Raw genomic sequence first — 27,038 nt, 5'->3', positions numbered from 1 at the left:
TGATTGTTTTACTTTCCATCCAGTGGCAAATATTCCATGCATATTCAGGTCGAGGACTATGTATAAAATTCTTCAATTAATATAAAAGGCAAAGTTGGTAAACCGGGAGACCAATTAAGGACCCATCAAAGACTTTGTGCAAGAGATATTTGAAGTGCAGAGAGTGTTACAATTCCCCTCACGAGGTAGAATATATAGATTTAAGGTAACGTTTCCTTTTCGACCGGACGTGGCTGCGTATTTATACATCTCACAGAACCAAACGGTCGCACGTCTTCGGGATGGGAAGTCCTGGTGACAATTCTTCATTGTATTTAGCTAATTTAGTATGGCTAAAGTGTCAAAGAGAACTCTATTACTCTAGGAATTGTTTGTCTACGCATTGGTATGAAAGTTGGAAATAAAGAATGCGACTGTAGATCCCATTTGTTTTAAAATGCCCACTAAAAATTAAAGTTGTTCGCACAAGATTAATAAAAGCAATCTTACAAAATTAAAAGTCGCCCAATTAAACCAGATTTATTATCTCTTAATTGTTAAGGGGTTCCAAGACTAAACAACACTATTTGTTTTGGATTTAAAATACTTCTACGGAAAAATAAAAGACACGACCGATTACATATTGACTTTTATTTCTTTTAAACTTGTATCTTCTGATTATTAATCACTTGTACACGTGTGTTTTTACATTTTGATTTAAATATATACACAGAGAAAAATGAACTCGATTTGGGACAAAATATTTGAATCCACCCATGAATATCTACATGTATATTACATGTATGTATTCAAGGTCTCAAGGTGTGTCAGAAATGATGATAAAATTATTTGTCCTTTACTTAAGCGAAGATTATATCTTAAGGTAAGTGTACTATATTTTGAACGATATTTTGTACGATATGTGTCACTTGAATAGTTTAACATCTATTAACATTTAACGTAGCGATCTAAACAAAATGTAAAACAAATATGTTTCCGACCAACTGCTGTCTAGGCACAGGACGATTTACAAGTATATCGATAAAAGCTGATTTCCATCTTCGAAAAACCCTATCCAAAATATCCTCATTTTCAACTTGAAGTGGCAGTCCAAATTTACCGACCTTCTTCCGGCCACTATTACAGGACCTACCTATTGTATTTATAGTTAAATTATTCTCGTCCTTAACATGCATGGAATATTTGTCACTGGACGTTAAGCAACTAACAATCAATCAATAAATTGAACAACCATGGCGACTTCTAGATGTTTTTCTGCATATCCCACACATCGGCTAGGTTGTTATGTCACTCACATTAATCTATTATATATCGGATTGGTTTAAATCTTCATTGGGATAAACGGTCAAAAGACGGGTCAAAATTTAGTTTGAGAAATACGGAACGCATTGAAAAGATACACCTAATTATGTATTTATAGAGCATTGTTATTCATACTAACGGACGCGAAGTAGTAGTTTCGTGCTCGCATGCAGCATCACGCACCTGCATTGATATTTGCATATCACTCAAAAATAATGAAATAACAATCGCTCATATCCAGATAATTTTACCAATGTGCAATAGCATAACTGTTTAAAATTCTCAATATACTACAGTTTGATTAAGAGATACTAAAAATTGAATCATGAAATACAGGTAATAAGTATAATTACGATACATATTGCGTATTGATTTTATTTCAGAAGACAAAAGGCCCTATTTTCTATTATGTTTTAGTTCAATTAGATTACCATTATGTACATAGGATACACTTAGCGATGACACCTTTATACCGCGATACTTTTTACCTTAAAATTTGTACTTTTTACTCAATTTTCGAATAAATAACGCATTTTTTCAACTCGAGCTAAAAAAACTATTTTTCGGGTTTCGTTTTTATTGGGTTGCTGTCTCATTGACAGATGTTACATACTAGCAAATTAACGATTGCGCAACGCATATCTAACCAATTACTGGGATTGAACTTACTATAAGCGAATCGGAGGTATAACATTGTGCTTTTTAGTCTCCTAACCTGATATCCGTCGTAATTCCTGATGATTAATGATTATAGTTTATTTAACGTACTGTGACAAGTATTTCATACATATGTAGGACGAAAACTTGTCAACAATAAATCAATAAAATAGCCTCTGCAATAAGTTGACCGGGATGAACAAGGGGGATAGGAACTGGTAATCCTACCAGAGTACTTCATTTGTTCACCTTTGGTTTAAAGTTTGGTTAGCATTGCTCAATATTTAGTGTTAATTTCTTCTATGCATGACAATCCAGTGATAAGTTGGAAGCAGTGACAAGTCATGACATTGTGGTCACGGTAAGTAGAAAGTATTGTTAATCATCTGCGACACCGTCAGTGCATAACTATAATCAAAGTCGTTAAACATTTCAGCTTTATCATTCAGAACCATTGCTTCAATAGCTTCCTTGTAAGCTGCAACCCTTTATCATTTTTATGTAGAACAATCCGATAATATTAAATCGCAAACTCTGAAACATTTCTGCAGTATACTGTACATACACACGTTTATTTAAGACTAAAAAAAACAGAGACTTTACTACCGTATACAAATAGTTTGTGGGCATGTCTAAAAATTATTAGTATTTTTTTTTTAGCTTATAAATCTTCAAATAACAAGAATTGTATATGCCAGTCACAGAATCTGAACTCAAATCACAGCAACATGGCCAGTCAGTCATCGCAAGGTACTTACAATTCAGTATATGCACAAAAACTTAAAAACTAACAAAATTGATAAATGCAAAACATGCTACACCATATTTTATTATATAATCCGAAATACGTTTGTTTTTTTAGGTGATGAAGATTTCTTGATTTATCTTTATTATATGGAGGGACACATAACAATTTTTTCAACAGCTTTCAAAAAAAGTGTTTGTGTTTCTAGGTTGCTCAGGTGACATGATACAAGAAGTCTGAGTAAAAAAGGGCTCTTGCATACAACTTTTTTTGCAAAAAGTATGGACTGATACAAAGTTTTTTCACTAAAACAACATCAATTTGAATTTTGAATAATTGTTATAAATCTGCTACATCCAATGAGAATTATGTTGCTTTAAATACGTGATACATTGAATATGAGGTCATTCAAAAAACAACTTTTTGCAATATTTAAATTTTTAAAGCCCTAATGTTAATTGTTGAATCTTTTCAATTTTAACGTAAAAATTGAACACCCAAAGTGGAATAAAAAATGACCATATTGTCTATAATATATATCCTATTGCCATGAAACTTGGTCAACAGCATTGTAATTCATTAAGCTTTTGTCATGCTAAGTTTTATTAAGATTGGTTAATTTCTATTCTATTAGAATCGGGAACACAGTTATCGTCATTTGATTTTCTTTGTCTACAAAATAATGTAATCCCTACTGTGGATATTACTTGCAAATTTTTTTCATACCCCTTCCAAATTTATTTCTTTATGTTTTAGGCCTCAAATAGCAAGTAGGGGGTGAAATTACACTGTAACATATATAGAACTAGTTTCTATAACATGTACATGATGTATAAATAATAGTAAAAAATGCATTCGTATCAAAAGTCACCTTATATGTACTTTTATCTATCGTATTATATAAATAGTTTCTATAAATAATAGTAAAAGAATGTCGCCAGCTTTATCAACCTATCGTTCCGAAGCTTTACGGCCTTTTAACATGCATACATTAAAATTCAGCAAAATTTCAATAGGTATAAATATTTTGTCTATAAAGTTTTTAATACTTAAAAATCGAAAATCAGTCAACAGTGTCAATTTTCTAACATAAACTTGCTACGTTTTGTGACATATATATAACATAATGAATTTATCTGTGAAAATAAATAATTTTGCCATGTTTGAAACTCGTGCATATTTTTAAAACATCATATAAATATATTAAAGTTATAAATAGAATCAGTCGACAAATGTGTAATGGCTGAATACGACAACAGCAACCGTCTGAAAGGTAGGCATAGTTCATACATAATCGCTAACAGTTTCCAAATCTGCGTTAAACTTGCATTTCTTAAAATATATTGAAAAACAATGTGATTTTGGCATCAAATGTAGAAAGGAATAATTCTGGAACAAATAGCCAACGTTGTATAACCTTTAAATTGCAATGAACTTTAACCTTGTTTTCTTAAATAAAATGAGAAGTCAACTAAAGTTAACTACAATTAAATATCTCTGAAAAGCAAGATTATATCAAACTGTTGAACATTCGAATAGTGATTATACCTGTTGTGATGATCTTGCATAAAAATGCAATCACTACGGAAACATATTAGTGACATATTATTGTTTTGTTTTTTTTTATTTTATTAAAATGTCTACTTTTTAATATCATGGAATTTCCAACTTTAATCTAGAAATTATCGACTTTTTTCTTGTAAATTCCGAATTATGGTAAATACAGATTTTTTTCTCTAAAATGTATACTGAAAGGTCTTTTAAAATATTTCACAATTTATGACTCATCCAAATTTGTTGTCAGACTTTTGACCTGTAGTTTAGGCATTCAATGACTTTACCATGCATCTGGGAACTTTATACCTATATCTTTCATTTGCACTTGGTGTGGACAAAAGTGTGTCCAATACATGTAGGAATATTTTAGGAATAAACGTGAGGAGGGGTCGTTTTACAAGACTAATAATGGACGTGTGGTGTAGCCTTTTCGTGAGTTTAATTAGCCACGGACATTTGGTCGATCAAACTTTGGTTTGAAACTAGTGTGGATCAAAGTATTGCCATATCATCAAAACACCATACATATATATATATATATAATTCTTGTTTGATATGATAAGATCTGATTATTTTCCCTAGTTTTATCCTGGGGGGAGGAGATGATAGTTGTATATGTTAGAATCCAAAAAGTGTTTTTATATAAAATGAAAGGAAACTTTCAAGAAGAAAGTCGATAATTTGAAGATTAAAACCGATAGTTCCAAGATTAAAATCGATAATTCTGATAATAAAGGTGATAATATCAAGATTTTAGTTGGAATTTCCAAGGCAAATGTCAGTAGTTCCGAGAAAAATGTTATTATAATTCCGAGAATAACGTTAATAATATCAGTTTACAATATCAATTTTAATACAGTCCATAATTCCGTACGGCATCCCACGGAATAAACTTATACGTTTATTTTGTTCATTTAGTATGGTGGGGTGTCAGATGGAACTCGTGCCATTAGTTTCGGCACTTTTTAATTTACTTGACATGTACTACATTTAGCAGTTGCTCGATGCAGGCGATATCTATTTTGCGCCAAAAATGAACTCATTTGCGCCACAACTTATTTGCGCCAATGCTACTTCTGCGCCACTTCATTTTCAAAACTATAGGTATCATTTGCGCCAATAAAGAAATCATCTAATTGCGCCAATTTTATTTATTTTTATTTATATATAACAACTAAATGATTGACTTCCCTCCTCCTTTATCGTGGCTTGGGACCGGCAGTTTACCGACTGGCAGAGTTAAAGTCATTTTAATAAAAAAAATATGCTGAGTTAAAACGTTCACTCATATATATAGTTAAAACCATAATATGTCTCTGTTCAACATTAAACTAAAGGCTGGTATTTGTAACTGAGAATAGACACATATTCCTTTCTGCTCACTTCTCCTCCAATTAGTTTTTGATACTAATTTCTTGAGCAAAGTTTTCTTTTTCCGAGTCGTGTCGACTTCTTGCAGCTTCATTTTTCTTTACAAATGCCTGACGAAATTTGTGTTCTTCGACAATGATGACAGGTTTTCCTCTATCAGACTTCATTTTCTTGAACGATCATATATCAGACATCTTTACACGTGAAAAACTATTCTTTTACTAAACAATTTATTTTTGGGGAGTTTTCTTAATTTTGATGAGTGTTTAGTTTAATCTAAAGTGGATAGGTTAATTATAGTACATGTTACATGATATAGGTAAGAAAATGTACAGGTAAATGTGGCGCAATTTGATTCCATTTATTGGAGCAATTAACACCATAAGAAAAACAGAGTGGCGCAATTGATACCTTTTCAAAACTGCAATTGGCGCAAATTGATTCTGCCCCTCGATGCCATACGACTGGTTCCATTCAAGTCCCTAAATTAATCACAAACCTTAAGTAAGTGTCATTGTACTGTCATACAATTACTTTTACCTTTTTTTATCAGCTGACAATTTAACAGGTGTAAATTTTAGGTGAAAGTTTCAATTCCTATAGGTGTATTAGCTGTTTTGTATTCCTTTGCATAATCTTCTGGGTGCGTTACTACTTTGTTATTTGTATACGTTGCATGTAGAAATGACGGACTCTTCAAAAGCCGGTATGTTGTAAAGCTTCATGTTGTACAAGGGCTACATGTATACTGTGATACAATTTTTTTGTAAATAACATTTGAGTTGTTGTCAAAATATTAGGAATCTATTTGTTTTGTGTTTGTCACATGTATCTAGTCATGTTACTAATACCATGTCGAGTCTATATAAGCTTAACTTTATACAAGACTTTCATATAAAACAAAATGTGTGTAATACAAAACTTTACACGAATAAAATAACCCAAAATTTATTAAGAGAGTCTGCTTTATCTCCCGGCATTTCTTGGTGCAAAATAGTAAATAAAAAATATAAAATATGAAACATCTCATTTTTCAAGTGATCAATCAAAGTATTGGACCATCTTCTCAGGACTCTGGTCAGTCTGACAGGGTTTGAGGAATCACATGCCACATAAATTAACTAAAAATGTTTTATTTCAAGAAATTTTGTCTATCATAAATTTGAATTCAGGATGGATTCTGATGAACACTCATTCGGTATACAGCTGTCATGTGTTATAAAGGCTTCCCTCAGAAACTTAAAACAAAGAAACCTCTTTTTCTGGACCCTCGGTGTTTGAGCTAGGGGATGTCGTGACTTGCTTAACTGTTTGTTCCTGAAGCACATGCCTATGAAAAACTTCTTGAAAAATTATATACAAAATTTCAGACATTTCATAGAAACATTCATATTGAATTATTTCATACAATGTACATGTACAGCTATGTTTAGCAATTGTAACATCTAACCTACTGACTTCAAGCGCTGGTATAAGTTTTATTAAAATTTAGGAAGTGTTCCTCTATTCCTCCAGAAATAGCCCTGTATCATCAAATTGTATCTTCTATATTCTATATAAAAAGTAGATGTGGTATGATTGCCAATGAGACAACTCTCCACAAGAGACCAAATGACACAGAAATTAACAACTATAGGTCACCGTAAGGCTTTCAATAATGAGCAAAGCCCATACCGTATAGTCAGCTATAAAAGGCCCCGAAATGACAAATGTAAAATAATTCAAACGAGAAAACTAATTTATGTACAAAATAATGAACGAAAAACAAATATGTTACACAGCAACAAACGACAACCACTAAATTACAGGCTCATGACTTTGGACAGGCACATACAGAATGTGGCGGGGTTACACTAGTTTGAAGGCACCAACCCTCCCTTAACCTGGGACAGTGGTGTAACAGTACAACATAAGAACAAACTATAAAAATCAGTTGAAAAAGGCTTAACTCATCAGTTGGTTACAAATAGAAATACATCTAACAAAAACACAGCGTGGACGTGGATGGGTACTTATACATCCTAACAACAAAAAGACACTAAGCAAAGATCTGAGAGTACTCGCAGTTACTGACAGCTAATTCAAAACCAATAACAACTAATAAAAAAAGTCATGCATCGAAGACAAAAATATCAATCTAGTCTATATTTCTTCTTGTTTTATTTTTTTTGTTTTTAATGCTTTTCAACTGCGTATTCGATTTGGCTTTCCAACTGTTTTGATACGAGCGCTTTTGATGTGGCTTATGTAGACGCAACGCGCGTCTAGTCTACCAACTTATAAGCTAATAATAATGTCTTTAGAACTATAACCTGGACCTATTGGCCTGGAAATCGATTTGAATGTTTCCTTCTCTCTATATATAAATCCAATCTACGTACGTTTCATTTTAAACGAACTTCCAGAAAGGAAATTAAAATAATCCGGAAACAAATTTTCACACTAAAATATAAGTATTAGTAAAAGTGACTATGACCTTTGAATTATTGATCCAATTACACTGTACCAATTTCCCTCTTCCATCTATACAAATTTCGTTCCAACTAAGCATGGAATATTCATATTATCACCGGAAAATCACCGTGGACGTTTTCAGAAAAAGTGACCTTTAACCTTTACTTACTGATCCTAAAATCAAAGGCGTTTTCCACTTCCCTATATCATCCAGTTATATTTAGGTTTTGTGTGAATTATTGAGGGAACGATCAAGTTCTAACTACTATTCGTAAAGCATTTGTTTCGGATGGACGGACGGACGTACAAAGATTTGATCGTATGCTTTCGAATTTTGTTTCGGGAGGGCATAAAAATACCAAAATCAAAACCATGCATTTACAGTCGTTCTATAGTTAGTGTGACAAGTCTTGCTAGTAGTCGTATAGAAAGATTACAAACATAACCACTGGACTGATAATTAACTATAATTTACTTTTGTTAGTTAATCTATTCTTTACAAGTTCTTTTAGTAACGCATCATGTACCACAAGATTTATTTTACCTTGTTTGGTTTAATTGTTCAATCAACACCTGATTACAGTATAGAATCAAAGTACTGAACATCGGATGACCGTAAGTTCTGGTGGATGGTCACAGGCACTTGTTTCAGAAAAAAAAATCGTGTCTCTATACCAGAAAGTTAGGTTAAGGTACATAGATATATATTTTTTTTCTAAGACAAGTTCCTGTGTGAATGGTGAATAAATGATAGGGAATTCAACCTCACCGTAATAATTATTATATTGTAGTGATATAATCATTTGTTATCAAAATAATAAAGCTGGTTTGTTGTTATACATTATATTAATATTTGTATACCAGCTATATATATATAGCAGATCATCTTAATAGCTCTAATGGCATCCTTGTCAGTGCAAAACGTCCTCGAGATATTCTTCCGCATGCGTTTACACACATTTTCGGTATTCATAGTTTGATATTGATATATATACTTTTCACGACAAAACATTTTCACATCATTTAAAATATTTTCATGAGTATTCATTGAAGAAATAAATTTATAACAAGCGATAAGGAATGTTATTTTGCACTCGATAATATCCGCGTATTTAGACGAAATACGTTCGGTTATCAGTCAAAAACGCAAGAAATTTCTGCCGCAACATAATACCGGTATGACCTCTCAAGGTCACATTCTATGTAAAAATGACAAACAATACACCTGATTGCAGTATAGAAAAATGACAAACAATGCATCTGATAACCGTATAGTAAAATAACAAACAATAAACCTGGAAGAAAATAATGCATATGTCTCGCATTCAGCCACACACACAGGAAAATTCAAAGCATCGAAAAAAATAATAATAAAAGCTTTCTTATTTTTCTAATATTTTTAATTTACAAATAGCGACATCCACGAAACATTGACAGTGTTTTTGAAGGGTTATACTATTTAGACCATCGCATATAGCTATTTCTGTGAAATCCGAAGCAAACCTGGTGTGGCGACGTAAAAAAATCCTTCATAACTTTAAAACAGTTTTCGCACGGGTTCGGGTCTGGATGGTATGGTGGTTGGAACAAAAGTTCGACATTATGTTGGTTACACAAAGTCCTCATATGACCCTCAATAAACCGGCCATGGTGAAAACCGCAATTGTCCATGATAACGGTGTCCCCGGCATGTAGAAATGCATTTCCATTTATATCTACTGCTTGGAATGCATTATAAAAAAAGTCTAGTATAACAAGTCCGTTTGATGGTCTATCAATTATATCAAAATGTTCAATTCCAAAAGGTCCCAAAAAATACCTCTGGACTTCAATAGCCTTTTCACCAATAAGTGAATGTCCATATAGTCTATTTCCAGTAGTTTTGACCACAGATGATTCATAAAAAAATGAAGTGTATATTGATTTTTTTGTACTTATATTTTCAATGTATTCATAAAACTTAACTTGAACACCTGCATCTGGGGACTCTCTTGCACATGTTTTCAGCTTCTTAAATGACATCTTTAAGTCGTTATTTAAAATTTTTGATATTGTTGATACACTTGGTACGTTTTCTCGTGTTGTTATACCTTCAACTAACAATCGCTTATGTATTTCGGAGAGAAAAAATAGACGGCTTCCTTGATTTATAATATTGTACCGCTTGTACAATCTCGTTTGAACTCTTTATTCTCTCGGGTCCAGAACGGGTTTTCACAGGCGACAACGTCCCATCAATTCGGAATTTCTGAACAATTTTAACTACAGTATTGTGCGAAATTTCACAATGTCGTCCTATTTGTGAATAAGAGAACCTCCCTATTTTGTAAAGGTTTTGTCACTTTTTCCTTTAACTCAATATTAGTGAGAATTCCTGGTTTGTATTAATTTTTCTTCCATACTTATTTTCCTTGTCTGTCATTTTAACTTCTTTTACCTGACTAAACGAACTTGTAAAGAATAGATTAACTAAGAAAAGTAAATTATAGTCAATTATCAGTCCAGTGGTTATGTTTGTAGTCTTTCTATACGACTACTAGCAAGACTTGTCACACTAACTATAGAAAGACTGTAAACCGTATATGAAGTATTCTAGTCTTATTCATTGATTTGTATGTTAATCTTCAGGTTATTCCTATGCAGAACCAGAAATCCAACAATTTGTTAAAGACTTTAGTAAACTTATACTAGATGAAGCTCTCATACCACAAACAGATCCAAATACTAAAGTTCTCAATTTTAGGCAACCGTTAGACTTGCAAGTAAGTAAATAATAATTGATATGGTTGTGGTGTATCGCTTGGTTTTAAAAATAATTTCATAATTATGATAATGTTTCGGGCTTTTTTTACGGAAGACAACAGCATTTCGTATGATGTTAGGAAAGGTGTCTAGTAACATTTGGGTCCTTCGAGATCAATTTTTCATATTGTTTATAGGCCCGTTTTAAAATGTTCATATGTTACAATGAGCGAGGGTCTGGATGAGGGTTACAAAAAAGAGAACAATGGGCCAATACTACAAAAAAGGGCCAAAAAAAAAACCAGAATATTTGGACGCTCAAATATAAAAAATAGAGGATAATTGGCAAACAATTATAAAGATTATAGTGAAAAATAACAGAAATAAAGGAATCCCCCATCCCCCAAATTCCTCTCATTCAGACCCCCAAAAACGCGCAGATTAAATCGATTCGAAAAAAGTTGTCACGTCTAGTTCCGCTTATTCCCATCATCAGTGACGGAAATTGCTTAATATTTTCTAATTTTGCCTTTAAAGATTTCAAGATTGAATTGGTTATATCACGTATAAATCTGGTTTCTATGATGTGCTAATATACTACTATGTCTGGCACATAATTGAGGAAAGCGCGATACTCTGTCCATGCTTTGGTATACGCATCTAATAATCAATTCTTTTAACAGAAATTTTTAGATCTTGAAATATACGAAGAACCCGTGCCACGTGAGAAATTGTTAGAATTAGGAAGGAAAGTAATAGATGGCAGCATTGTACCAGGTATGATCACCGTATATAGAAACGATAAGTTACTTTACACAAAATGGTATGTTGAAAAATGAACAGGGGTTCTGGGTACACGTTCTTTTTTACATAGATTGTTGGTTCGTATCTTTACGTTCAGTGTCAAATATTCTATCGATATTCAAGACGAGCACATATAAATGATATATTTGCATAGTGCATGGATCGACCGGAATAGGCACTGTACATATACAAGACATCTGATTAAACGTCCCAGTTCAGACCGGACGTGTCAGCGTATTTATACACCCCGCTCGAACATACGGACTGGTGATACGGCTAGATGAAATGATTAATTGTGAAGTATTAAATTAATATAGCAGAAATGTACTTAATATGTGAACAGGTCAGGAACCTGTTGTTCAGTGGTTGTCGTTTGTTGATGTGGTTCATAAGTGTTTCTCGTTTTTTATATAGATTAGACCGTTGTGTTCCTGTTTGAATGGTTTTACACTTAGTCTAGTCATTTTTGGGGCCTTTTATAGCTTGCTGTTCGGTGTGAGCCAAGGCTCCGTGTTGAAGGCCGTACTTTGACCTATTATGGTTTACTTTTACAAATTGTGACTTGGATGGAGAGTTGTCTCATTGGCACTCATACCACAACTTCTTATATCTATATATACTTTCGTTGTTCATTAAGATAATTATACTAAGTCAGAATTTGTAAAAAATCAACTTTCTATTGTACGTCTTACTATATATATGTAAATAGCAATTTATGAACACATTATTTCAATCCAATGTAACCAGATATGCGATTAAGTATTTTTGTTGTTTCGCACAGTATTTCTGATATGCTTTTTTTCCATTTCAAATCACTTATATTCTATACGATTTTGTAGGTCATCCACGTTTCTTCAACCAACTGTATACCGGTGTTGATCCATACAGTTTGTTTGGAGCATGGTTGACCGAAGTCCTGAATTGTAATGTGTAAGTGAGTGATAAACAAATGTAACAAATTCTGGTAAAAAGGTTTTTGTTATATAAGTATAAAGTTTCTTGGTAACTTTCAATGAAATGCTGATCTACGCAGAAATTAGCATCAACGATCACCACGTATTTTGTTTTAAGGACATTGGTTGTTCGTCTTTCTTTGTTCATTCTAGCGCTATTATAAAATCTCTTATACAAAGATTTGTATAGTAATATTAGTTCTATACTATAACATTCCTTGCTGATACTGTTATTATAATAGCTCTACCTTAAGTTTACTTTAGTTTTCATTTTGTTGTTGTATTGTTGAACTGTGCTCCGATTAATGATTCTTGAGTGCTCCTGGGTATCTTTTCCATTTTTTCTGTCGCAGGAAGCTCGACATTGGGATAGTGATCTGGCGGAGGCGGCGTTAACTAACTACTTAAAAGCTTTCTATCTTAGATGGTGGAAGACCTGGATGCTTCATACTTTGTATATACATGCCTTATGTTATGAAGTTTCCGTCTGTCATATGTACATTACCTTGACCTCATTTTCATGGTTTAGTGACTACTTGAAGAAAAAAGTTAAGATAATTTCTCTCTTATTATCAGTAAAAGGATAACTATATTTAGAATGTGCGTACCTTGCAAGGTCCTCATGCCTGACAGACAGTTTTCATCTGACCTCGACCTCATTTCATGGATCAGTGAAGAAGGTTAAGTTTTCGTGGTCAAGTCCATACATCAGATACTATAAGCAATAGGTCTACTATATTTGGTATATGGAATGATTGTGAGGTGTACATGTCCAACTAGCCTCATTTTTATGGTTAAGTGGATTTAAGTTTTTGTGTTTTGGGTCTTTTTTTCTAATACTATATGCAATAGGTCAACTATATTTGATGTATGGAAATATTTTACGATGTACATGTCAGTCTGGCAGGTTCTATTTGACCTTTACCTCATTTTCACAGTTCATTGCTCAGTGTTAAGTTTTTGTGTTTTGGTCTGTTTTTCTTAAACTATAAGCTATAGGTCAACTATAGTTGGTGTATGGAATGGTTGTAAGGTGTACATGTCCAACTGGCAGGTGTCATCTGATCTTGACCTAATTTTCATGGTTCAGTGGTTAAAGTTAAGTTTTTGTGTTTTGGTCTTTTTTTTCCCAATACTATATGCAAAAGGTCAACTATATTTGGTGTATGGAAATATTTTACGATGTACATGTCAGTCTGGTAGGTTTTTTTTACCTTGACCCCATTTTCACAGTTCAGTGCTCAGTGTTAAGTTTTTGTGGTCTGTTTTTCTTAAACTATAAGCAATAGGTCAACTAATAACAATTGGTGCATGGAATGATTGTAAGGTGTATATGTCTGTCTGACAGGTATCATCTGACCTTGACCTCATTTTCATGCATGGTTCATTGGTTAATGTTAAATTTCATGGTGAGGTTTGTTTCTTAGATACTATAAGCAATATGTCAACTATATGTAATGCATAGATTGATTGTAAGGTGTCCATGTCTGTCTGGCATGGTTCAATGTTAAATTTTCTTGGTTAAGTTTGTTTCTTAGAAACTATAAGCAATAGGTCAACTATATTTTGTGCAAAGAATGATTGTAAGGTGTACATGTATTTCCTGTTTGGTTTATCTGACCTTGGCCTCATTTTCTTGGGATCATGTTAAGTTTATGTGATATTTGTAGTAAAGCTTTATATTTAGGACTATCAACATAAAATTAATGATCAGTAAAGCAGGCGAGACATATCAGCGTGTGCACTCTTGTTCTTTACTAAAGAGAGACGAAAGATACCAAAGGGATATTCAAACTCATGAGCCGAAAACAAACTGACAATACCACGGCAAAAAACAAAAAAACATCAAACGACAAACAAAGGTATACCAAACACAACATTCAAAACTAGAGACTGAGCAACATTAATCCCACAAAAAAAAAACGGGTGGGATCTCATGTGCTTCGGACGGATAATTCGAAAACACATGTCTCAATAAATACTTAAATACATGTAGTTGTCTTCTCTACCAAAAAAAAAAATAAAACAACTGTCAGTGATACAATTGATTACAGGGGTGTAACAAGAAATAAACATATATTTTCAGACACACATATGAAGTGTCACCCGCCATGGTGACGCTAGAAAATTATATTTTCAAAAAGATATCATCATTGATCGGATATCCAAACGGTGAAGGCATTTTCTGTCCAGGTATTTATCGTACAAAACTATGTTGTCTTGTAGAGTTTTGAAATCTAGACATGCTAGCATTTAAATCGCAGATACATGTACTTTTATATTTGTTTCAACCTTGTGTTGCAATTTTCTGACAATTTTTATCTATAACTATTTTTCCCAACAATTCCAGCATAAAAGCTTTTTTAAAGAAAAGAGAATAACTGCCAAAATAAACAAAGAATTGAGAAAAAAAAAATTTAAAAATAAAGAAATAAAGAAACCCCAACTAAAACCCTCTTTGATCCTAATTGCATGATAATATTTCATACACATACCTGTAATTATTTGTTTTTTTAAATATTTCTTTACTGAAATGGTTCGACAAATTATAATTGCGTTTTACAGGTAGTTCCTTCTCGAATCTTATAGCTATACATTTAGCTAGATTTAGAAACAATCCCACTTTAAAGGAAAAAGGCATGTTTTCGTGTGAACCAATGGTCATTTTAAAGTCCGAGGACGCACATTATTCTGTTGAGAAAGGTGCAAACTTTCTAGGATTTGGGACGGACAATGTTGTCAAAGTCAAATCCGATGATAGAGGTAGAGTTATTCCGGAAGATTTAGAAAACAAGATTCAACAATGCAAACAAAAAGTAGGTATGATGCACGCTTTTAAAATATATTAGTATAAAACACAATTAGAATAAACATGATTAAATATGTGTCACTCACGTCAAGTTAGCAGAAGTTATGTTGAAAAAAAATACAAAATCTTATATACAACATACCTGTGATTGAAAAATTGTTAACTTTTTTTTACATCAGATGCACTTTCGCATTTATTTAAGAAGCGCATATAGTCAGGGTTTTAAAAGTTTGTCCACAACGGATCTTTATACAAAATATTTTAAACCTTAATCGTTGCAGGAAATGTGCATTTTTCAAAATAAAATTAAGGGTACACGATTATTTTTCTATTAAACTACTTTAATTCTCCAAACAACTACTTTGACAGATTGTAGATCATTTTTTTATATCTATCTAAAAATCAAGAGAAAAGTATTCAACCCAAACCAAACAAAAAACGTAAAAGTGTAATTAATACGTGTACAGCATTACGATCAAAACGTAGGGATGAATAAAAGCTCAATTGTTTCAGAACTAGTATTTGAAAGTCTATAAACTCTCGTCTTGTGTTGTGGTCAATATGCAATGGTTGAAGACAAGATGATTATCTTTTGGTGTCTAATTTTGCTGAATATTTTTGTTTCCCAATGGGCTATACATTTCCTGTTTTTCATTAATTTTGCATACAATTTACACAAGTAGCATTATTATATTTGCTCGTTCAAATTTTTTACATAATTGTTAGATTGATTGATTGATTGTTGGTGTTAAACGCCACTATCATGACGACTAGTTATTGTTGGTGGAGGAAGTCGAAATGTTCGAAGAGAACCACCGGCCTTCCTGATCCGCAAGAAAACATGCAATATAAGTGAATTAAAACCAGAGTCGAACGCACCTGCCATGTGGTTCAAACTCATTACCTCGGTGTTGACAGGCCAGTGATATTATAAGTAAATTTTCACTCCCACTGGGCCACCAAAGCCCTTAATGGTTAGACGTTTAATATACATGTATTACATTTAAACCATGATATATATATATATATATATATATATATATATATATATATATTTTATTATAGGTTATAGATCCTTTAACACATATGAAGCTCATCATTTGCCAATACAGATGACTTTCTTTTGTAGATTACTAAATTTGCTTGCATTTCAGAAATGTGCTCCTATCATGTTTATGGCATCTTGTGGGACAACGGTGTTGGGATCTTTTGATGATCTTGAGGCTGTAGCTGATATTTGTCAACGATATAACGTCTGGATGCACGTTGATGTAAGTATTGTTTTGAAAACTTATTACGAGAAATTAACGCGATTATTGCCTAAAATATATCCGCATTATAAACGAATATGATATTTGCGTCTCTTTACATTATGCAAACATCCCCTAGTGAGTGACTGGGAAATAGAAATATTGTAACTTTTTCAGTGTTTCGATCAGCTGTCAACCCTTGCCAAAGTGGGGCGCCTGTTTGGCTGTGCGGGATGTATAAATACGCAGCATTGCCTGGTCTGAACGGGGACCAAAAAAACACTTTCCGTTTGTCGATTGATACTGTTTTATGTACAAATTGTATGCAAACATTGAAAATGTGTCGTTGTTGCAATGTTATATAAGTTGCACTACTGGCATCGCCATTGTGAGAAGGAGCTCATTTTGTTTCATTGTATTTTTGACTTGCTATCTCATATCTCTTGCCACTAACATCATCTATTCGTATATTCAATGAGTACAATAGCTCGTGAAGCATTCATGTTTTTTAAAAACGCAATCTATTGACACATTACTATCATGTCTCGCCTGTTTTATCCAGAAGGTATATTTCAAATGTTTTAACTTTAACATGTAAACTATGCAAATGTTTCAAAGGCGAATGGTCATGATTGAATGATTTATCTGGAAATGGTACAGTTTAATAAATTGCTTACTCAGTGTTACGACTCGCCTGACAGTGTGTGTAATTTCGATGGTATAATGCCATATTGAGAACGGAACTTTCTGAATATTTGTATGAATAATAGGAGGTGCAATGAAAGAATGAGACAGCTACCCAGAACACTAAAAAATACATTTAGTTAGAGATCAATAGGTATGTAAAATGTACTTTTTATTCCCTTTAAATATTGTTCTTATTATTTCTAGGCAGCATGGGGAGGTGGTGTCATGTTGTCTGATAAGTTGAAATATCTTACAAAGGGCATTGAAAGGTTTGTAAAACTAACACATGTTATATTCTGCGACTTAAAACATGTTTATTCATGAAACTTTGCATAAGTTAAACTATTAAAAAGCAAAATAACACAAATACCGAACTTTGCATTAAAAAATTGTCTTTTTGCGAATGATGGTAAAGTAATGTTAATTTTATGTTGTAGGTCTGATTCCGTAGCATGGAATATACACAAAATGTCTGGCGCAGGTATCCAGTGTTCAGCTTTTGTTGTTAAGGAAAAGGTTAACTTTAATATTAAGTTTATATCATTTCTTCGAAAGACGGCATACTTTTCTTTAGATCTCAAAATTTTTGTATACATTTTTCTCTCAAATATTTTGCTTCAAACATTAAAATTGTACACTTCGACGGTAGATACTGAAAAAAATATCAGCAATACAGACATCGTACTTAATTGCGCTCAGTATATATTTTTTTTCACTACATGCATAGCCTTTATGTCTGATATTTGAAATTAGAATGATACAACTACATCTGATGTTTATCCACTAAAACTAACAATACAAAAGAACGTTAAATAACATGTTGTAGGAGGGATGCTCACGAAAATGTTAAACCCCGCCATATTATGTATGTCCTGTAAGTCAATTGTTGTCGTTCTTTGTTGTCTGTCACATATATAACTTGTTCATTGATTTATCTCAAAGAAACCCTTAATTTTCTCTATGGAATTGATTCACAGTTTGTCATCCAGGGGCTTTTTAGAGCTTACTATAATATAGGGATGTGCTCATTGTTGAAGGCCGTACGTTTACATGTTTACATTTTCGCTCTTTGGTCACTGGTGAGTAGTCTCACAGCAGTCATACCACATCATCTCATCTCTACATCTAAGTCCAAAATAAATGGAAAATAAACGGGCTTCAAGATCAAAGATATACATTTGTAATCAATATTTTAACAGGGATTTCTGGAAAAGTGTAATGCATATAGAGCCGAGTATCTGTTTCAACCAGACAAAATTTACGACACGTCATTTGATATAGGTAAATATCTTCTCGACATATTAAGGCGTGCTGTATTAAAATACAAAGTTATAGAAAAATTTTGATGAAAAAATATAATAAAGAGATCTTGTTCCCTTTAAACGACAAGATTAATTAACATAATAACGAAATATGATCCTGTTTTGAAAGTAAAACCGTACTGTTCAAACAAAGATTATAACTTTTGAGTTCATAGCTGATTAAATTTAAAATGAGAAAAAAAAATCACTTCTTGTAACAGAAAAAAAATGTTTCTATTTCAGTATTTTGTAGATCGTTGCTCTAAATTGTAGATTATTAATACTCCCTTTGTATTTATTCAGGGGACAGAACAATCCAATGTGGTCGTAAAAATGATGTCCTTAAATTGTGGTTGATGTGGAAAGGTCGTGGTGATAAAGCTATGGCTGCTAGGATAGAGAAAGCATTTGAACTTGCAGCGTAAGAAAAACAACTGGTTAAAATAATTTTTCTATTGATGAATGAGAATTGTAATTAAAAACAAGAGTGCACACGCTGAAATGTCTCGCCTTCTTTACTAATCATTGATATTATGTTGGTAGTCCTAAATATAAAGCTTTATTACAACTGTCACATAAACTTAACATTAACCAAGTAAACTAAACATTGACCAATGAACCATGAAAATGAGGTCAAGGTCAGATGAACCATGCTAGGCAGGCATGTACAGCTAACAATTCTTCCATACAACAAATATAGTTGACCTATTGCTTATAGTTTAAGAAAAACAGACGAAAACACAAAAACTTAACACTGAGCAATGAACCTTGAAAATGAGGTCAAGGTCAAATAAAACCTGCGTGACTGACATATAGATCATAAAATATTTCCATACACCAAATATAGTTGAACTATTGCATATAGTATTAGAAAAAAAGACCAAAACTCAAAAACTTAACTTTGACCACTGAACCATGAAAATGAGGTCAAGGTAAGATGACACCTGCCAGCTAGACATGTACACCTTACAATCATTCCATACACCAAATATAGCTGACCTATTGCATGCAGTATTAGAAAGAAAGACCAAAACTCAAAAACTTAACTTTGACCACTGAACCATGAAAATGAGGTCAAGGTCAGATGACACCTGCCAGCTAGACATGTACACCTTACAATCATTCCATACACTAAATATAGTAGACCTATTGCATACAGTATAAGAAAAACAGACCAAAACACAAAGACTTAACTATAACCACTGAACCATGAAAATGAGGTCAAGGTCAGATGACACCTGCCAGTTGGACATGTACACCTTACAGTCCTTCCATACACCGAATATACTAGACCTATTGCTTATAGTATCTGAGATATGGACTTGACCACGAAAACTTAACCTTGTTCACTGATCCATGAAATGAGGTCGAGGTCAAGTGAAAACTGTCTGACGGGCATGAGGACCTTGCAAGGTACGCACATACCAAATATAGTTATCCTATTACTTATAATAAGAGAGAATTTAACATTACAAAAAATCTGAACTTTTTTTTCAAGTAGTCACTGAACCATGAAAATGAGGTCAAGGACATTGGACATGTGACTGACGGAAACTTCGTAACATGAGGCATCCATATACAAAGTATGAAGCATCCAGGTCTTCCATCTTCTAAAATATAAAGCTTTTAAGAAGTTAGCTAACGCCGCTGCCGCCGTAGCCGCCGCCGCCGCCGCCGGATCGCTATCCCTATGTCGAGCTTTCTGCGACAAAAGTCGCAGGCTCGACAAAAACAATATAGAGTTAGTTATCAAGTTAAATTTTCGTTTATGAAAACAAGTAAGAGAATGAGAAATATGAATAGTTTTAAGGGAAGTTTTCGTAAAAAAGGGGAACAGTTAAAATTGACAAGTGTGATTATTTCTATTTTTCAAACATCCAAGTGGAATTACTAAGTCTGTTATATATTTGAATTTTGCAGTTATCTAACAGAAAAACTGAAATCAACAGAAGGATTCCGTTTAGTTTTACCGGAGGTATGAAAATTATATTAATAAGAAGATAAAATACATTTCCATACGAAATAGATATAAGAAGATGTGGTATGAGTGCCAATGAGACAACTCTCCATCCAAGTCAAAATTGACAAAAGTAAACCATTATAGGTCAAAGTACGGTCTTCAACACGGAGCCTTGGCTCACACCGAACAGCAAGCTATAAAAGGCCCCAAAAATTACTAGTGTAAAACCATTCAAACGGGAAAACCAACGGTCTAATCTATATAAAAAACGAGAAACACTTATGAACCACATCAACAAACGACAACTATTGAACATCAGATTCCTGACTTAGGACAGGTGCAAACAATTGCAGCGGGTTTAAACGTTTTAAAGGTACCAAACCTTCACCCTTATCTGAAACAATAGTGTAACATCACAACATAGAAAGACACACTATAAAATATGCCTTTTTTTCCCTTGTTTCCTATATATTATAAAATGTTTCCTTTTTCTGTGTTTACATAAGTATATATATAAAAGGTCCAATGATTTGAAAAGAAAATCAAATTTTTTTAATAGAAGAATAAGAGAATTCTTTAAAATTGCATACCTGTACGATTATAAGGCAGTTTTTTTCAAAACTCGAAGATACAAGGTCCAAAATTTACTACGTGACCAAATGCATCAGTGGCGCGCGAATTAAAACAGTTAGAAGTCCAAATCATATACGAAGTTACTGTAGAAGGGCACTTAAAATCAAATATTTTCAAAAAACAGTATGAACACATGAACGAGCTTTAGAACAAAAAAAACACATATACAAAACTGGGAAACAACCATTCGAGGTCAATTATGCCCGAGGGAGTTGGATCCTTAGTTTCTGTATTATTTCTTTGAAATTTATTTAATAAATCATGATAGTGGCGAAGCAAATGCATTGATGATAAACTATCCTCGTGGAATTGCAGCCCACTAGGAGATATGTAGACCCAGTGTTAGTAAATGAACTACAGGTTAACACGTATGATCATGCATGTTCCCATAACAAAAATACCAATTCTTTTTTCCTGAATATATACTAGTCAACAAAAGAAACGATACATGGCAATGTATTTTCCTTATATAATGAAATTGGATACACTGTACCAAGGTTAATAATTACCCAATTGGTCTAATATTTACAGAGTGATTTTTTCTTATCAAAACCATTGATTTAAGGCAAATATGCGATTTTTTTTGCAATTTTTGTAATTTCAAAAATCGTATTTTCACCAAAAAATTCAAAAATCGATATTAGAACTTAAAACTTTAAACTTAAACATGGTCTGCTTAAAATTTTGAATGCCTTTGCAGATATTTGAATACTTAATTCTCATCTTCGAAATTAAGTGCCGACTTTTGTCATCATTTTCCGCAAAATAAATTTGACCCCTATGTGCAATAAAACGGTATTTTCTCACTTTCCAATGTGGTCAGATTCTTTTAATAATATGCATTTGCTTTGCAAATGAATGTTTTTCATTGGATAATTTAACAGATTTTCCTATTTATTATATTTTATGATAAATTGGACTTCAAACTTGTGTATCGTTACTTTTGTTGACAAGTATATTGGAAATATTTGCCACTGGACAATAAGTAAAAGCTAATCAATCAATCAAACACGTATGATCATGCATGTTCCCATGACAAAAATACCAATTCTTTTCCTGAATATATTTGAAATACTTGCCACTGGACAATAAGTAAAAGCTAATCAATCAATCAACCAATTCACAATAAGAGATATTAATACAGCTGTCATCAGAGAAAAAAATCATGAGGGTAAAAATATCTCCAAAATATACAAGAAAACGTACTTAAAGCTTGTGGTGAACACCACTTCTACACTGAACTCTGTGTCAATTTATTACAAATTATACACCGCTATAGTCAGTCAGATTTCTCATCATTTCCGTATTTTTTGTCAGAGCAAAAGATTAATATTGATGACTGTCCCATTAGTATTTACCCAAAAACTCTTATTTTTTGAAAACATATACTTGTGTCTAGCATTATTATAATGATAATTTTACTAACATTTTTTTTTTTAATCTATTTTTACGAAAATAAAAATTTCAGTTCCAGTGTACAAACATTTCATTTTGGTATATCCCACCACGCCTGCGTGGTAAAAAAGAAACTACAGAATGGTGGGAGGAGGTTGGGAAGGTAAGTTGCATATAACTTTAAGGTATGTTACCTCTCAAAATATTTTATAATCTACAGATGGGCTTAGTACAAGAGCGTATAACATAAAAATATACAATGCATGCTCCAAATCTTTCATCAGTATTTGAAATCTTCAATGGGTATCTGATTGTTGTTGTTGTTGTTATAACTGTACCTGGAACAGATTAACCTAGTACTGCTTTTCTTAAAAGCAAGTATCCTTTGACTGTTAAATTATCCCTGCTCTTAGAAAATGTTAAGACAAAGGAGCTACATCGTTTCATATATTCGAACAAATGGTCGTTATTTGGAATTAGATAAGAAATATACATAGCAATTAACATTGACATTTAATCACACTTTTATTTTACTTCATGTATATTTCATTTTTATATCAATTTTTTACACATCGTTATTCACGATTTGAATTCGAAAAAAAAATTCAACTGTTCAAAGTGCTTAGTTGTCTAGCATGCTCGTTTTAGAAAGCCCCTATGTTTATGTCTGACATAAATTCAAAGTAACGCAACATAAAAGAGAGGCGAAGGATATCAAAGGGACATTCAAACTCGTAAGTCGAAAATAAACGGACAACGCCATGGCTAAAAAAGAAAGGAGAGTTCTTTACAAAGCAAATGTCACAATGCAGCGTGTTTCTTACTGAATGACCTTATACGCAGATTTTTACAAAGAGATGTAAAATATCATTACTTCTTTAATCACTAGTCATTAAATTAAAACGGGCCATGATTTATTAGTATGCTAACATTATAATTTTCAATATGTTTTGATTTATAGGTAGCTCCAGCTATAAAGGGTCGGATGATGCTCAAAGGTTCTATAATGATCAGCTATCAACCTTTATCTTCGAAGGGATTAGTCAACTTCTTCAGGGTTATTGTTGCAAATCCTGTATGTGAAAAATCTGATATGGATTTCATTGTTGACGAGATTTTAAATCTTGGACAAGATGTGTAAAATATTTTGGTTATGATAATTTATGCAGATTGAATCTAGTTACTTTCTTTTCAAAAATGTCAATGATTTATTGATAAAATAAAATATGATTTAACAATGCAGGACATCGAGGTACTAAACAAATTCACAAAAATTTTGATCTTCGGGAAAAATATCAAGACCTTAAACATTTAAGAATTCCATTGTGTTTGCATGCAATCTTATTGATGAAGCTATCCGAAAGAAAATATATTAACAACATAAATACATCACAAACAACTTCTTTTATCCTTTTGTTGTGATGTCTATTTTGATCAAATGCATCATTTTCATAAGGGGCATTTGCAAAAAATTCCATTCGTGACGAGGTAAAATTTTCTCAGCAGCAAGGCGAATTAATTTTCCTCTCAAGGCTTGTATTCTATGATCCCTCTACAGATTGTACATAAAAGAACGTATATTCAGGAATCATCCCATAAAATCACTTAATGATATGAAAACGATTTAACTGACAAAAAGAAAAGGTCTTTTTTGGTTTTAACTGTGTTTTCGGAATGAAAAATCTGGTTTTTAAAATGATGAGGTACTCGAACGACAAACAAGCAGGCGGACGGGTGGCTGTCGACAGATTCAGTGCATTAAATGATGAACTGGTCAACCAATGATTTAAAAATTTTAATATGCTACTGATGACAAAATGGAGGTCAAGTTCCATATGACCGATTTACGCTTTTACTGTTCAAGAGTTATGGTCCTAAATACTAGTTGATTGAAAAAAAGGCTCTTTATGTCGTTTCCGTGCAATATCTTATAAGCCATTCAATCAAAGCTTTTCAAGTTACTTATGATAGGATAGAGATAAAGTTTAAATTGAAAATTTTCAATAATACTGTTCAGGAGTAATCATTTATGGTCCTTGATAGAATGGAAAATGGCATCATGTGTCGTTTCCGCGATAAAACTTATGAACCGTTCATGATCAGCCATTTTACTATGTTGCTACTGATGACACAATGGAGATCACGTTTGATATTGACGATTTTCACACCACGCTGAAGTACGTCCATTATTCATTTTTCATTATTCAAAATTCAATAATGAATAATGAAATAGTTCACTATTCACTATTCAATATCAAGTGATGACTAATGAATAATGAAATAGTTTATGTTTCATTATTCAAGTTAAAGCGGTGAATAGTGAAATAAAAATAAAAAAATTGACTGTGACATCTTAGCTATATCCCGTATTTCTAAATTAGTCTTTTTGGTGTTATCTTACAAATATTCAAATTGATATCAGAAAAAATAAATAAAAACACTCTTTAAATTCTAATTTGATTTATTTATCTGGTTCCTAGTTTCGGAGGATAAACTAGGGGGTTTTCCTAACTATTTTTAACAGAAATTCCTTTGTTCAATGTATGGACGACCTGAATACCAAAACATATATTTATAAATTAAAATACTCTACGTGGTCTTTTTTTTATTTTCTCTGGACCTTTGCTATTCTTCATCCTCTAATTATAGATATAACAAGTCGATTGTTCAGCAATGACCATTAGAGGGGATACGGAGGACCGAAATGCCAAAATACGCGTGAAAATTAAGAAATAGCCAATTTTGAATAATGGAATGGACTGCTGCGACCCTTTAGCTCTTTATTATAGCTATACCTTATACCTCATTCGAAAGCTTATTAAGAGAGGAACAAAAGGTATATAGTCAATATGTTCCGCAACGCATATTAGAGGAGTAACGAAGGACCTAAATATCGAAATACGCGTGAACATTAAGAAATACGCGTTTTGAATAATGGAATGGACTGCTGCAACCCGTCAACCCCTAATCAAGGAAAAATTTATACACCAAATTAAAGCTTATTGATAGAGGAATAAACTGCGTATAAACGATATGTGCCGCAATGACCATTAGAGGGGTTACGGAGGACCTAAATGCCAAAATACGCGTGAAAATTAAGAAATACCCAATTTTGAATAATGAAATGGATATTTTGAATAATGGAATGGACTGCTGTGACCCTTTAGCCCTAATTATAGATATACCTTATACCACATTCGAAAGCTTATTAAGAGAGGAACAAAAGGTATATAGTCAATATGTTCCGCAACGCATATTAGAGGAGTAACGAAGGACCTAAATATCGAAACACGCGTGAACATTAAGAAATAGCTTATTTTGAATAATGGAATGGACTGCTGCAACCCTTCAGCCCCTAATCAAGGAAAAATTTATACACCAAATTAAAGCTTATTGATAGAGGAATAAACTGAGTATAAACGATATGTGCCGCAATGACCATTAGAGGGGTTACGGAGGACCTAAATGCCAAAATACGCGTGAAAATTAAGAAATACCCAATTTTGAATAATGAAATGGATATTTTGAATAATGGAATGGACTGCTGCGACCCTTTAGCTCCTAATTATAGATATACCTTATACCTCATTCGAAAGCTTATTAAGAGAGGAACAAAAGGTATATAGTCAATATGTTCCGCAACGCATATTAGAGGAGTAACGAAGGACCTAAATATCGAAATACGCGTGAACATTAAGAAATAGCTTATTTTGAATAATGGAATGGACTGCTGCAACCCGTCAGCCCCTAATCAAGGAAAAATTTATACACCAAATTAAAGCTTATTGATAGAGGAATAAACTGCGTATAAAAGATATGTGCCGCAATGACCATTAGAGGGGTTATGGAGGACCTAAATGCCAAAATACGCGTGAAAATTAAGAAATACCCAATTTTGAATAATGAAATTGATATTTTGAATAATGGAATGGACTGCTGCGACCCTTTAGCCCCTAATTATAGATATACCTTCTATCTCATTCGAAAGCTTATTTAGAGAGGAACAAAAGGTATATAGTCAATATGTTCCGCAACGCATATTAGAGGAGTAACGAAGGACCTAAATATCGAAATACGCGTGAACATTAAGAAATAGCTTATTTTGAATAATGGAATGGACTGCTGCAACCCGTCAGCCCCTAATCAAGGAAAAATTTATACACCAAAATAAAGCTTATTGATAGAGGAATAAACTGAGTATAAACGATATGTGCCGCAATGACCATTAGAGGGGTTACGGAGGACCTAAATGCCAAAATACGCGTGAAATTTAAGAAATACCCAATTTTGAATAATGAAATGGATATTTTGAATAATGAAATGGACTGCTGCGACCCTTTAGCTCCTAATTATAGATATACCTTATACCTCATTCGAAAGCTTATTAAGAGAGGAACAAAAGATATATAGTCAATATG

The 27,038-nt window shown here is 32.8% G+C and overlaps 1 protein-coding gene across 2 annotated transcripts; it reads left to right on the top strand.

Annotated features, from left to right (window-relative positions):
- Positions 1-786: 786 nt before the first annotated feature.
- LOC127724237 (cysteine sulfinic acid decarboxylase-like) lies at positions 787-24,028 on the top strand. Of its 2 annotated transcripts, XM_052231160.1 has the most exons (15): positions 787-862; positions 2,620-2,709; positions 10,715-10,848; positions 11,512-11,605; positions 12,472-12,562; positions 14,672-14,778; positions 15,151-15,401; positions 16,549-16,665; positions 17,536-17,600; positions 17,769-17,847; positions 18,531-18,612; positions 18,936-19,053; positions 20,553-20,607; positions 22,694-22,783; positions 23,582-24,028. In XM_052231160.1, exons 2-15 carry the CDS (start codon positions 2,688-2,690, stop codon positions 23,759-23,761), a joined length of 1,485 nt encoding a protein of 494 aa, XP_052087120.1. In that variant the 5' UTR covers positions 787-862; positions 2,620-2,687; the 3' UTR covers positions 23,762-24,028. The 2 variants fall into 2 exon arrangements, with proteins under 2 accessions (XP_052087120.1, XP_052087119.1); XM_052231159.1 differs by lacking the exons at positions 787-862; positions 2,620-2,709 and adding an exon at positions 3,924-3,977.
- The last annotated feature ends 3,010 nt before the right edge of the window (positions 24,029-27,038 follow it).

The sequence above is a fragment of the Mytilus californianus genome, unplaced genomic scaffold, assembly GCF_021869535.1.
Source record: "Mytilus californianus isolate M0D057914Y unplaced genomic scaffold, xbMytCali1.0.p SCAF_14, whole genome shotgun sequence".
NCBI classification, from domain to species: Eukaryota; Metazoa; Mollusca; class Bivalvia; order Mytilida; family Mytilidae; genus Mytilus; species Mytilus californianus.
The sequence above is the reverse complement of the archived record's forward strand: the minus strand, read 5'-3'. Positions and strand labels throughout refer to the sequence as shown.

Bases quoted from the DNA above. Each gene is read 5' to 3' on its own strand.
- LOC127724237 (XM_052231159.1), top strand. From the start codon at position 3,944: ATGGCTGAATACGACAACAGCAACCGTCTGAAAG. The intron at 11,606-12,471 runs GTATGATCACCG...ACGATTTTGTAG, and splicing joins AGATGGCAGCATTGTACCAG to GTCATCCACGTTTCTTCAAC. The intron at 12,563-14,671 runs GTAAGTGAGTGA...ATATATTTTCAG, and splicing joins GAAGTCCTGAATTGTAATGT to ACACACATATGAAGTGTCAC.